The following is a 12,594-nucleotide window of genomic DNA, read 5'->3' on the forward strand; positions in this document are numbered from 1 at the left end:
CTCCTCTTCAGCGGGACAAAAACTATGATATAAAATGACTGAGAAGATATAACCTTCATTATTGGTCAAGGTTCTTTCTCTATTTACTACTTGCTGTAGAATACACTTTATATTTGGTAAACAGCAGCAGGTCTAATATGTTTAACAGGGATGCACATGGATATTGCAAGACAGTTACATCTATATGAAATAAGTAAACCCAGAATAGAAATGTTGCTACAACATCCCAGAGGGAGAGAAAAGCCAAAACTTGGGAGTTATTTTTCTGCATGTACAACAGCACTTGCACTTTGATTTTCAAATAAAGGCAATGTAATCCAGAGAATATTCAATAAAAGCTGAAAAGCTGAAAGACCAGAGTTCAACAAAGTTTCTTCTCCGCTAGCAGAAAACGTTAAACAATGCTATTTTACTACTGGAAGGACTCACTTGAGGCTACAGCTGACTCTAGGCTGTTGGTTTCACACTGGTTGGCTGCACCCCATGTTCACATAAACTAAAGGTACAAGTTAAAACACTGGAAAAAAATCCAGTTTTGAAATGTCCTCTTACAGATCTATCTGTTCAAAATACACAAGATGCAAAGAAGTTCGGTGTGCTGCAATGCTGACTATGAAATATGCCCCATAAGGCCCATCAGACCTGCCAGAGATGGCAGCTGAGCAAGGACCCAAGGAGATGAGACCCAAAAGCTCACTCTTCAAGCAAAACACACAGTTGAAAGCTGTCCAAACAGTGCTGAACACAATGAAAAATATCACAAGAATGTAAATAAAAGTTATCAAAATGATCAGAATATTACTTTAAAGAGGTATTTTAGAGATTCCATGGTTGATTTGCAAAGGCTTCCCACCACAGGTTGAATCCACAGTCACAAGAAGCAAAATTTCAGATTGTGTTCTTTCCACCTATTGTTGACCATACTTGCCTCTGAGATGCAGAACACAGACACTAATGGAAAAGATTAAAAACTTAAGAACTGTCATTTCAAAAACACAGGTTATCCATTATTTTTCCTTGCCGTATTACAATAAACATAAATAAATAAAACCGCTGACAATTATCTTTAAGTTCTGTGGTATGTTGTTCTCAATGGAACAAAAAAATAACCTTTTGCACTTGTATGCATGTGTAGTTTAAGTTTTTCCTAGTTAAAAAAGTAATCAAATGCAATTCTGTTCTCCAGAGAAAGTATGAATCCAGGAATAGTCCTGGGGCAGGACAGAAGACCTGGGACCACCAGCAGTAGGACCTGTTTTACATTATCAGGAACACCGTCAGAAAGCACTTAAGAAACAGCAATTCTCACACAGTTATGAAAAAACAAACAACATTAGAAGTCCAATGAAAGATTTAGCTGATCACAAAATGGAACCTCTCAGGCTCATAAATCAGTCTTTTACATTGATAACTGTGAATTGTTCAGTGTTTACTTAGTGTTCCTGAGTTATCTTACTGAAAGTAAGATAAATTCAATAGCCTTCATTTCTCTTTCTTCTTGGGCTTTGGGTTTACATTTCCCAGTTTTCAATATACAGAAAGGTTCTGAACCACTTAGAGTGCAGCAGTATATTTTGTAAAAAATCTGAATATCCTGAAAACTTGAATTTACTTTGAAAAAGTTGCAGCTTTTGGCAAAGGTATTTTTGGATAATTATTAGTCACATATTTTATCTCCAAAACATCACGCTGACTTTCAATATTCATATATTCTTACCCTTCATCACAGTCTATTCATCTAGTCATCACACAACTTATTTCTTTTTCAATGAAAGAGGTATTTTATGATAAAAAGATTCAGCATCTGAGGATGGAAAAACTATAGAGTCAGCAGTGAAGTTCGGTTTTGTGCATTACATACTACTATTATTGTGTCAAAAAGAAAGCAAATTTCCCAGACCATGTTTATCTTCATTAGAAAGCATTTGTTTGCTGAAGATACGATACTATGGTGCTGAAAACTCCTACTAACAGCACATACCCCAATATTTAATTACTCGGAGTGTTTAAAAACACACCAAAGGACATGTTTATCTATGCCAACCACAAAACCTCATCAAGACAAACCTTACTGGCAGCTGTGAATAGTTACTGTTAATTTGCCAGGATTTTCTGGCTGGTGAGTTTTAAAGTACATACATTCAGAATTCTGTTTACCATTTAATTATCGGACTGTTCAGAACAATGTTTCAGTACTTTGGGCTAACTTGCTAATGCAAAGAAAACTTAAATATGAGAAATATCAGAAAAGTGCGAGAAACACAAGTGTTCCAGAACAACAGATTTAATGTTTAAAGTGTATGGAGGAAATACAAGAAATGAGAATCAAATAAAAAGGAGCTTTTCAAGTGAACGTACTCCAAGTAGCAATTAACTGAAAAGTCACACTCCTGATTTTAAAACTTGTATAAATTTAGTAAAATTCAACAGAACAATACTGGATTATCACACTGCACCACCTAAAGAAAGAGGAGATTTCATTGCATAAAGAAGCAACAATTTCTACAGCATTCAGGAGTTACAAAGACATTATTTACATTCACATTATAAAAATAAACATAAGCTGCTATTTTCCTCCCCCACTCCAAATCTCTTTGAAGCTGATTCTGTAACATGGTCTGTAAATAACGCAGCAAAAAAAACCCACCCAGGTGACCACACTGACACCAGTGACATGCAAGACAGCCATGTAAACCATAATCCTCATCTTTTAATTGTCAAGGTCTCGTGCTGCCCACTGAAGTGTTCAACATAAATAAGGTTGCATACCTGAAATCAAATTCTGAGTTCACTGATCAGGTTCACAGTGTTGTGCCTCCTAAAACCTTTAAAAGCAATTGTACTAATCTGGGCCTCATGCTGCAGAGTACCCAACTTCCATCCATTCCCCTGCTTCTCTTGGGAGTCTCCTCTAGGCAGGCAGACGGCCAAGAAACTCTGTGAGGGGATGGAGAAAGGATCCGTGAAGGCAGGCAATTCTGAGAAATCAAGTTATAGGTATGCAATCTTATTTTTCTCTCTTAAATTGCTCCTTCTACTGAGGACCAGACTAGAAAGCAGCAGTTACCAAAAAAGAAAGGCCAAAGCAAAGATGTGCAGAAAGATTTGGCAAAATTTGGGATTTCAGGTGACTTTTTTCCTAATTTACCTAATAAGAAGATTGGAAGAGCAGATAATGAGAAGTGCCATGAGGCAGGAGACAGTTATCTTCCCTACATATCCCTTTAAGTTCTGTAGCAACACCTCATCTTAATTAAATAATACTTTCATGTGACTGAGCAGACACTGACGTCTTATTTCTAATTTCCCAGACCATTCCTGCCTATAGAAGGAAGTTGTAGTAGGCCAAATAAATGGTCCCAATAGCCCACTAGCCTGTTTCAAAGACATATACACTAAAATCAGAACAGTAGCTTGTAATGGATACCTAAGTGTATAAATATAAGTAGAATATTCTATTAGCCTCCAATGATTTGCAGCCCAGAGAACTTCTGAGGTAGATATTGTGTCTTTGCAGTAAATAGTCCTCATGTATTTCTCTTCCATGAGTAAGACCACTTTCCCCTCAAATCCAGGCAAACATCAACAATAATCTGTGAAAAAGTTCCATTGCTTAATTATCTTTACACAGGTTTTGAATTTGCTACCGGTCTAGTTTCATTGGTCAGACTTTAGTTTTAGGCTGGAAGAAACAGCACACTACTTTTATTCATTTCTTCTCTATCCCAGCATATTTTTCAGACACCTAACATATTCCAGTCATTTTTAACCTCATTATATTCCTTTACATTTTTAAAAGCATGAAAAGTAGCATCCCACTTCGCTGTTCTTCATACAACTGTTGCATGCCTTTGTTCATCCCTGTCACCTCTTCTCAGCTTCTTTGCTGTTCTTCTACACCCTTCAGAATACAATAAGGAGGACCACAACTGCAAATAGGAGTCTATCAGGCACCCACATCTTGAATACAGTATCTACCGTTTCATTGTTTACTCTTTTCTTAATAATATAAACCAATGTGTTTCCTATTTACTGCTATTCAGCAAGACAACAGTATTTTCCTTAATCTACTTAACTATGGCCCCAGATCTATTAATGAGTGGCAACAGCCACACCAGAGGCCATTATTTTATGTTTGAAGATAGTTATATATTTCCCCTCAATCACATTGGTTTATATTACATCACCTGCTAAATTATTGCTAGAAGCACCAGCCTTGTAAGATCCTTCTGCAATCCATCACAATTGGCCTTTGTTTTTAACAATCCAAACAATTTGGTATTACCAGCAAACTTTGGCAGACCATTAGTTATTGTCAGTGCAAACAAGAGAATGTGTTAAGAAATACAACTCCCAGCACATATTCTTGTGAGACCCCACCAGTGATCTTCACTGTGAAAAGCAACTGTTCACCCTCACTGTTTCGTATCTTCTAATCAGGCATTATCCTAACTGAGAACTTTTTCTTATCTCATGGTTACTTAGGTTCTTTTAAGGACTCTGTTGGACTTCACTGAAAACCCAGGGTCTTATCTATTAGGTCTTCCTTCAAAGAACTTTAATAGATTAATGAGACATGACTGCCCTTAATAGGACCAAAATTTAATTATTTTTCCAGTGTGACAAAAGAATGTATTCCCAAGAATTTTATTATAACTTCTATTATTTTATCTAGAACAGACATCATTCTTCTATAATACTCTAGAGGTATAAAGACATAACAAGGACTGATTTACATGGAAATTGAAAACCATGACTGGGAAACACTCAGAAGTCTAGCCCTGGACTAAGAGTCATTAACCTGGCAGTAGATCTTCCAGGTTGATCTCACCAAATTTGTTCCACATCAGGCTCATTGAATCTGTAGTTGCATTTTTGATTTGCCACAGGATATGACATGTCAAACTAGGGTTTCCTCTGTCTGAGATATTACCACCAAAACCAGTGGTGGAAATCAAGTTCCAACTTCAGTTATACTGGTCAGCTCAGTGCAAAGCCAGTGAGAACTATTCAGTATATAAGGTATCTACAAGTCTTTGAATGTATTCACACACTACTAATCCATTACACTCTGATCTAAAAGATAGTCAAGTAGAGTTTTATATCTCAACCTTTGAAACAGATTGAATTCACAGCTAAAGGCTCTAATTTCAAAAGGCACAAGAAAAAAACCTTAGCTTCTGCTTCTATTCACATGCTGGTAGCCTAAAGACACTTAGGGAAGATTTATTCTAATACAAAAAACAAGGCCCAGTCATAGTCCTCTCATCCTCCCTACCTAGCGCTGGATCTAATTTCAGGGTTGGTCCTGCAACAAGCTGGAAGTTGGGGCAAAGAAGCTTCGAGGGTGTCTTCCCACTCTAAGTCTTTCTGTGATTCTGTTCAGCTGTGACCATTTTCTTTCTCAGCACGGCCCTGTTGTGTTCTAGGCAAGACCTGACTGCAGTTTGTGGGACTGCAGGGATCATGAACTGGTCCTAATAGGCAGAATGACCGGCAGCATACTGTTTTTGAGAGAAAGAGGCTCCAGCCACAAGGACATGAGCTCTACTGGGCAACTTGCTGAGCCACAGACCATGCTGTGACAGGTTTCTGAATGTAAATGCAGCTATAGTGACTCCATTGAAGCCATAGTATAAACACCAAAAAAACCCCAACCAACCAACCAAAAAAACAAACAAACAAACAAAAACAAAACAAAAACCAACCAACCAAACAAAAACAGAACGAAAACAAAACAGACCTACAATGTGAAGTTGGTATCTGAAAAGAATATGTTACAGGGATTTTTCAATCCTTGTGTTGTCTAATACTTCACATTTCAAATCATCAGATAAAATACTGTCTAATTAGTCCTCATAATACCTAGTGATGAAAAAAATAGAAGTGTAGGACACCTGAACATCAAATTGACATTACACGTCTTTTACAACTTTGGAATCATCGCCATTAAATCTTAGGTGTTACCTGGTGACAGTCCCGCTATTAGGACAACTGAATTCCTGGCTTCCAGTTCTCTTTCAGCTTATTTCTATTTCAAAGGACTGTAATTCCCTTACACACTGATATCAATTTTATACTTGTCTATTAATTTTAAAAAAAATTTTACAAGTAGAAGGTAAAGAATAGTTCTCTCACACTAATTTACTTATGACATAGCAGAACTGATTATCCAAAAAATTAAGTCGGACAACTATTTCTGACCAGATATTTACTAAAGTATTGGAAACAGTGTACAGTATGGTATGATAATGTATTTTCCTTACCCCACTTCCGTTTCGTGAAATAGGAATCAGCACTAGGGTCATTGAAGTGTCTGCTCATCATAGTCTCTCCTCCAGCATGAAAATCATATGCAAACACAAGAGCTTAAAAACAGAAAAGTGACATTTGTTAACTCAAGCATATTTGGAAAAAAGTATCAACACATCAGCTAGGGGAAAAAAAAAAAAAAGAAAAAAGAAAAACTTACAATGTTCTCCAAAAGCTTTAGTAGTAAACACTTCACGCAAAGTTACTATATTTGAGTGCTGAATTTTTTTCCACATGTCAACCAATATCATGCACTTTGTGTTAACAAGACGAAAACCTAGAAAAAAAACCAAAACCCACGGTTTAAAGTGTCATGTTTTAGATGAGAATTTTTTACTCTAACTTTTCTTCTGAAACCACTGAAAAGCGACCAGACATTAAAATACGACTAGTATGCTTAAGAATGCTAGTCCTATTGGGACAACTCAATTTTTCTCACCATGTATCCTCCGAAGGCAATATGGCAGGTCATCTTTACTATTTACAGCTTTATAGCATGATGTAATGTACCCAAAGTTGCTTGTTTTCTGTATCCGATTGGGCGGTGGCAGTGGTTCCAAAGGGAAGAGACTGTGGTAGCTATCCACTTCTGCAGGAACTGCTAAAATCAGTTTGTACACAGAAACACATTAGGCCTCAGTTGACTTTAAGTTAATACATGAATTATGTACACCATCTTTTAGGAGCGTGTAAAATTAAAATTTACTATTTTTGCTTTAATACCAACATATACGTTCCTAGAAGTGATTCAACAGAGCTAAAATAAACATATTCAGGAGAACAGTTACACTAAGTAAAAAAAAAAAATAATCAACAGAATAGATGCACAGTTCCACCTGCCATTTTCTCATTTACCTTAGAAGTTCACCCTTCTGAATGACATTTCTTTGGTTTTTTTCCTGCACTGATTCATAAATAAGCACCGATTCCTCTACAGACTTCATACTACAGTAAGAACCCCATTTTCATCACAAAAAAAGCAAATCTCAGTCTTTTGTGTTTTAACATGCTGGTTTAGAAAACAGGGAGAGAGGTGCTGAAAGTTTAAAAATCAGATTAAGAGATCACCCTTGCAAGAAGAGATATACTTGTACTTCATCTGCATTAAAACACTAAACTGCATTTTTTTAACTGTATCATATTATACGCACATTTGAGAAGAAAAGATACTGCAACCAAAAACTATCTAAATAAAGTTGAGTACAGTCAATTGTAAATTACCCAAAAACCAAATTACAGTGAACAGTATATGGTTCTCTTGCCTGACAACTAGTACAAAGCCTTCTCTAATATACCAACCAATTCACTTCAAAGCAAACTGCTTTGATAGTTACATACAGTCTTTGAAAAATATATACAGCATTTAAAGGAATACCTAATATGTACAAAGTAATACAAAACTGTTCTTCACAAGGCTTTATTGCCTTAATGATTTTTCCTATCTCGGCAATTTGAAGTATTTCTACATTACGGAGTGTAAAAACACAGAAAAATCAGAAGGGGGGAAATCATGTTTCTGAAAAACTTTGTATCTGGTTACCCATAGCTCAGGTTGACGACTAAAGCTTCATGAAAAAACAAAAAGAGGTGGTGTTTTTTGAAAGATGTTGAATACACATAGTTGCAGAACAATATGATCAGAGTACAGTTTATTAAGAAACACTTACTTACCAGGAATATCAGCCTGATCCATCTGGGCCATGGTTATTAAGTGTCTGTTGATCAGTTCCTGAAGGAATAAATAAAGTTTTGAACATTATAATTCAGCTCATCGTTTTTGATAAGTTAAGAGTACATTGTCTTTGAAGTACTAGCTATCAGTAGTAAAACAGAGAATTGATGCAAGTATCCAGGGTGCAGAGAGTCAGAAGACCACTAGCTTGAAAATGTTAATGACAAAATACATAAATTCTTGAAGGAAGGAGCTGCAGAAAACATTTGCTATAGTCAACATTGACAAAGGCGCCTACTACAGAAAAGTTGAAATAAGTAACACTCACAGTCAGCCCTGAGAAGGGCTCATAAACTAACACCTGCAAACACTTTCATTTCAGTGTGAGATTTTAAAACTGAATAGGATTGCAGCTTAAAAGAACAGGACATAAATGAGCTCATGCCTAGTAACAATACTCGGCTGAATAGTAAATCACAGCATGCAGATTAGATTGCAATCATACATGTCGTAAGCTTCTCCCACCCTCTGTTGTACTCCATCTATTACAAGGTTTGATTTTTTTAAATTCTCCACAGGTAAAACTGACTGCACAGATTTTTAGTGTCTACTTCTCTTCGACCATTACCAATTTTCTAGTTTTTGCCAAGATATGCAATTTTCCTTTAAATTCTCTATCATCTTACCTGTCTGAGCTCATCTGCCATGAAGAAGGAAGGTGCGTTTGCTTTTGGCTGCATGTAAGCAACATGAGGCGCAGCTGGATGGTAGATGTGGTAGTTTGGAAATACCTGAAAATAAAATATTTTAAGAAGCAGTTTAAAATCCTTAATGATAGGGTAGACTAAGAGTTTTGTCACCCTTTTAGTTCAAACTACTGATCTATAAAGTCTTCATGTACAGTAGAAGTTACAAATATACTGTCATATAGATTACAACTTTATGTGATACTCGCTTCTAATGATTTCAAGGGGAAGGGTGGGTGGGAGGGTTACCACAGTTATTTTAACATTTTTGTAACCGCCTTTACCCTGCCACTGTAAATGTAAGAACTATTTAACCTATCAGAAAAAAAAAAATCTGACTTTTTGATATTCTCACTATGTATGTATCCACTGAGACACACAAAATGCTTTCTTTCTATTGCTGTATAAAAAAAAAATATAAAAACCCCACAAAACTATACACAGTGGTAAATGAAAAAATACATTAAAAATTCTCTGTTCCTTAAATTTCAGTGATTTTAGCAAAGAATTTCAACGATTAAAAGGCCTAATCTGCATCCAGAATACGGGGTTCAGAACATTAAGAATAATCTCTTTAGTATAAACCAATTCAGCATTTGGAAACTCCATACATTTCTGTATTAAAAGCAAACATACCATTCCTGTGAGAGGTGCTGGAGTTGTATCAGTGTAGAAGTATGTTGTTCCACCCACTGTTTCCTTCTGGATCACCTGGCCAGTAGATGGAGGCTGAGAGACAGCATTAGCGACAGACGCAGAGGCACTAGTAGGCACCATATAGTTTGCTGGGTTAGGAGTATGACTTCTTCTTCGAGGAGCAGGAGATGTATGAGGAGTTATTTTGGGAGAATGAAGAGGAGAAGATCCTGCTGACAGTGACATTCCTTAAGAAAACAGAAGAAGATATTCTTGATCAAATCTGTCATTATGAATATTTAGCAATTTGAGAAAAACAGTCCTCACTACCAACAATATTCTGAGCAGGTGAGACACTTAACTCTTCATATAGATATACAAATCTTTAAGAGGTAAAACAGTAAAAGCATGACTGAACAGATATATTTTCCAAAAAATCCCTGCTTAGTTCAGAGAGATAGAGCTTGACAGCTTATGATATACACATGAAGAACTGAAATTAAAAACTTAGAAGTAGTTGAAGGAGTGAGACAAGTCAAAATAATGCTGTATCTAGAAGACAGTTTATTATACTGCAAAAAGATAAAATATTAATGACTGTATGAGTGTTCACTTAACAGCTACATGAGCAGTCAACGGAGTTTGCTAAGCTGTAACTCACTTCACCTAATTATTTACTTATGTACCTTTTATTAGAACTAACTCCACAGCTATGAATATCTCCAGTAATAACAGCACACAAATAAACAATATACAATATGTTATTTTTAATAATTTCAGGGGAGTAATTACCTATTTTCCTGTAATTATTATATTCAAGTCATCCCCCAAAAGTTCTCTTTGATATGTAAAAGTAGGTAACATCTCATGATATGAAGTCTATTAGACATTTGTGCTGAGATTTTCTAATTTATTTGAAATTATTTTATTGAGTGGCATTCACCTTCAACATTAGAGGGGCAACTCAACTGAAACCGGAGAAACTCTTCTTCTAAACAAAGTGTATCAGTGGGAAAAACAAGGGCAACTTTTTTGCATACACACCTTTTAGTTACCAAAAACTTTAGTTACTTCAAGTTACTGCATTCAGAATTCTCAGATCTGCATATTTATAAAAATTTAGGTATCAAACAGACATTACAGGATGCTGCTGAGGAAGAGATTATCCTTAAAAAAAATTTCTTGCAGTTACTTCCTAGCAAAGATCTGAGATATTCAGGTGTTCAAATTAACACCAAGGAGAGCATCTTTGAAATTTAGTGTTGCTCAGTTCAGACTGGGATGTACTTTTACTTCTTTACAATTAAAATTATATTAGTCATACTAAATTCTTTTTTTGAAAGGAGAGAAGACACACAACTTTTATATTTATATCGACAGCTGAGAATTCTTCTCTAAATAAGAATTTTGTTAGCTATTACTCAGATATTTGCTTAAATTAATTCCTTAATCTCTGGTAACCAGAGTAATTTAAGCGAATATCCGACTAATAAAAGCAAGAGCAATTTTTTTTGCATACACACTTTTTAGTTACAAAAACTATTCAAGTTACTTCGGTCATGAGTTACTGCATGCAGAGTTCTCACTATGCATCATTAGTAATGTGTAGGAGTGATTTTGCACTAGTGTCTTGTCCCTGAAGTACTCACATCCCTCCTGCATTTCATTTTTTCTTTTTTAATACAAACAACAAAAGCAAATAACAATTTCAGTATTAACAAGTTAACCAGTAGTTTGGGGAAAATTATTTTGAAGCTGTATTATCCTAATGTTATTTACAGAATATTTGTAACTTTTCATTTAGCTCCACTCATTTACTACTTTGACATCTCAGAAACCATGCTTATTAATTCAGCACATTTCTTTCTTTTGTTCCTGAAAGTGAATAGTTCCAACAAAATAAACAAGATTTTCTTAAACGTAAACTGTGGAAAAATCTTATGCCTTTCTCTTTGGTTGGGTCTCTGCAGTCATTTATTCTTTCTATAAAAATGTGAAATATAAGAATATGAAAAATACATAGTCTACACTCTTCTGGGCCAGAACTTTCATTTCTATTAATACGTGTAAATGTGTTTACACATACCTTGTAGATAAGCAATATTGTAGAATAATTGCTTGCTGATTAGTGTACTAACTTAAAATGTGAATTATAATAGGCACTTCTAAATGGTAATATAAGTAGTCTCCTAAAAATCTGTTTACAAATTAACTGTATGACTGTAAACATTATACATTTTGATAGCACCAGTTTATCTTTTAGCTACAAAAGAAAATATACTTTCATTAAGGTAAAAGTTGCCTCCAGTGACTTAGTAAAGCTTCGATATACTGGGGGAAAAGATCAATTCCAAAGGACACAATGTGTTAGTATTAAAAGTTGAGAGATGACTAATTAAAGGCCATAAAACTGAAGCAACTCTACATGTTCATGGGCTTTTCTTCATCTAGGGAAAATTACTGCATGCCTTTTCCACTCTATTCCAATTAAATAGTATTGACTGAAGTCCTCGCATGCATATAATCTCAACCAAGACAGGAATAACTGGCTTCAAGAAACTTGTTTCAAAAAACACTCAACTGTAGGGATCATGAAATAAGAACCCAGCAGTCTCCATATATACTGATGAAAAATTAACTGAAGACTTCTCTACTCATAAAAACACTATCTGTGTAAGACAGTATACAGTAAATATTATTTTTAAAAAATTAAAGTGAAGACTTGCAACTCACTAAAATTATACTGTGAACTTCTACTGCAAGTTTCTCAGAAGAAAAAAGATCTCTAGTGGTTTTTACTGATATAGTTTCAAATGATTTCCACTGTAAGATTTACTTCTTAAAAAAATTTATTCCTGCCAAAGAACAGTTACAAATATAAATCCTTGAATGTCTTTGCACGGGTATTAATGCAAGATTGAAATAAAAGGATGAGAGCGTTATAAAAATCCTTTCAAACACCCTTCCAGTCTCATTTAGGTCTGATTTTGGAAGGATATTGAGAGTCCAATGAAAATTATCTTGTGGGCAGCACATCTGGGCTTCTCGTTTTCCAATATGGGTAGTAAGTTAGAGATATGAAAGAAGCTTGACTACAGTTCGCTTTCATACCACTAGAAAAATACACTACACATGCTGCAAGAATTTTGTTGTTAATGCTGCAGTGGGTACAGACAGGTTGAGACAACAAATACTAAAGGCAACAGACTCTTCTGAGAGACTTGCACT

General features: G+C 35.4%; 1 protein-coding gene across 7 annotated transcripts in view; it reads right to left on the reverse strand.

Annotated features, from left to right (window-relative positions):
- PAN3 (poly(A) specific ribonuclease subunit PAN3) overlaps positions 1-12,594 on the reverse strand; it is a 79,871-nt gene that overhangs the window by 19,153 nt on the left and 48,124 nt on the right. For 6 of the 7 annotated variants that reach the window (XR_003541826.2, XM_027727196.2, XM_027727195.2 and 3 more), the window contains 6 exons: positions 9,367-9,614; positions 8,671-8,775; positions 7,984-8,041; positions 6,752-6,913; positions 6,473-6,589; positions 6,267-6,368 (listed from right to left, as the gene is read on the reverse strand). Coding sequence is in view for 6 of the 7 variants with exons in the window: in XM_027727196.2 (XP_027582997.1) it covers positions 6,267-6,368; positions 6,473-6,589; positions 6,752-6,913; positions 7,984-8,041; positions 8,671-8,775; positions 9,367-9,614 (792 nt within the window). In the remaining variant the exon portion in view is untranslated. The remainder of the gene's footprint in view (positions 1-6,266; positions 6,369-6,472; positions 6,590-6,751; positions 6,914-7,983; positions 8,042-8,670; positions 8,776-9,366; positions 9,615-12,594) is intronic. The other variant, XM_039386869.1, reaches the window with a different exon arrangement.

This window comes from Pipra filicauda, unplaced genomic scaffold, assembly GCF_003945595.2.
Source record: "Pipra filicauda isolate LSUMZ 115617 unplaced genomic scaffold, ASM394559v2 scaffold50_size3627746_pilon, whole genome shotgun sequence".
In the NCBI taxonomy this organism is placed as follows: domain Eukaryota; kingdom Metazoa; phylum Chordata; class Aves; order Passeriformes; family Pipridae; genus Pipra; species Pipra filicauda.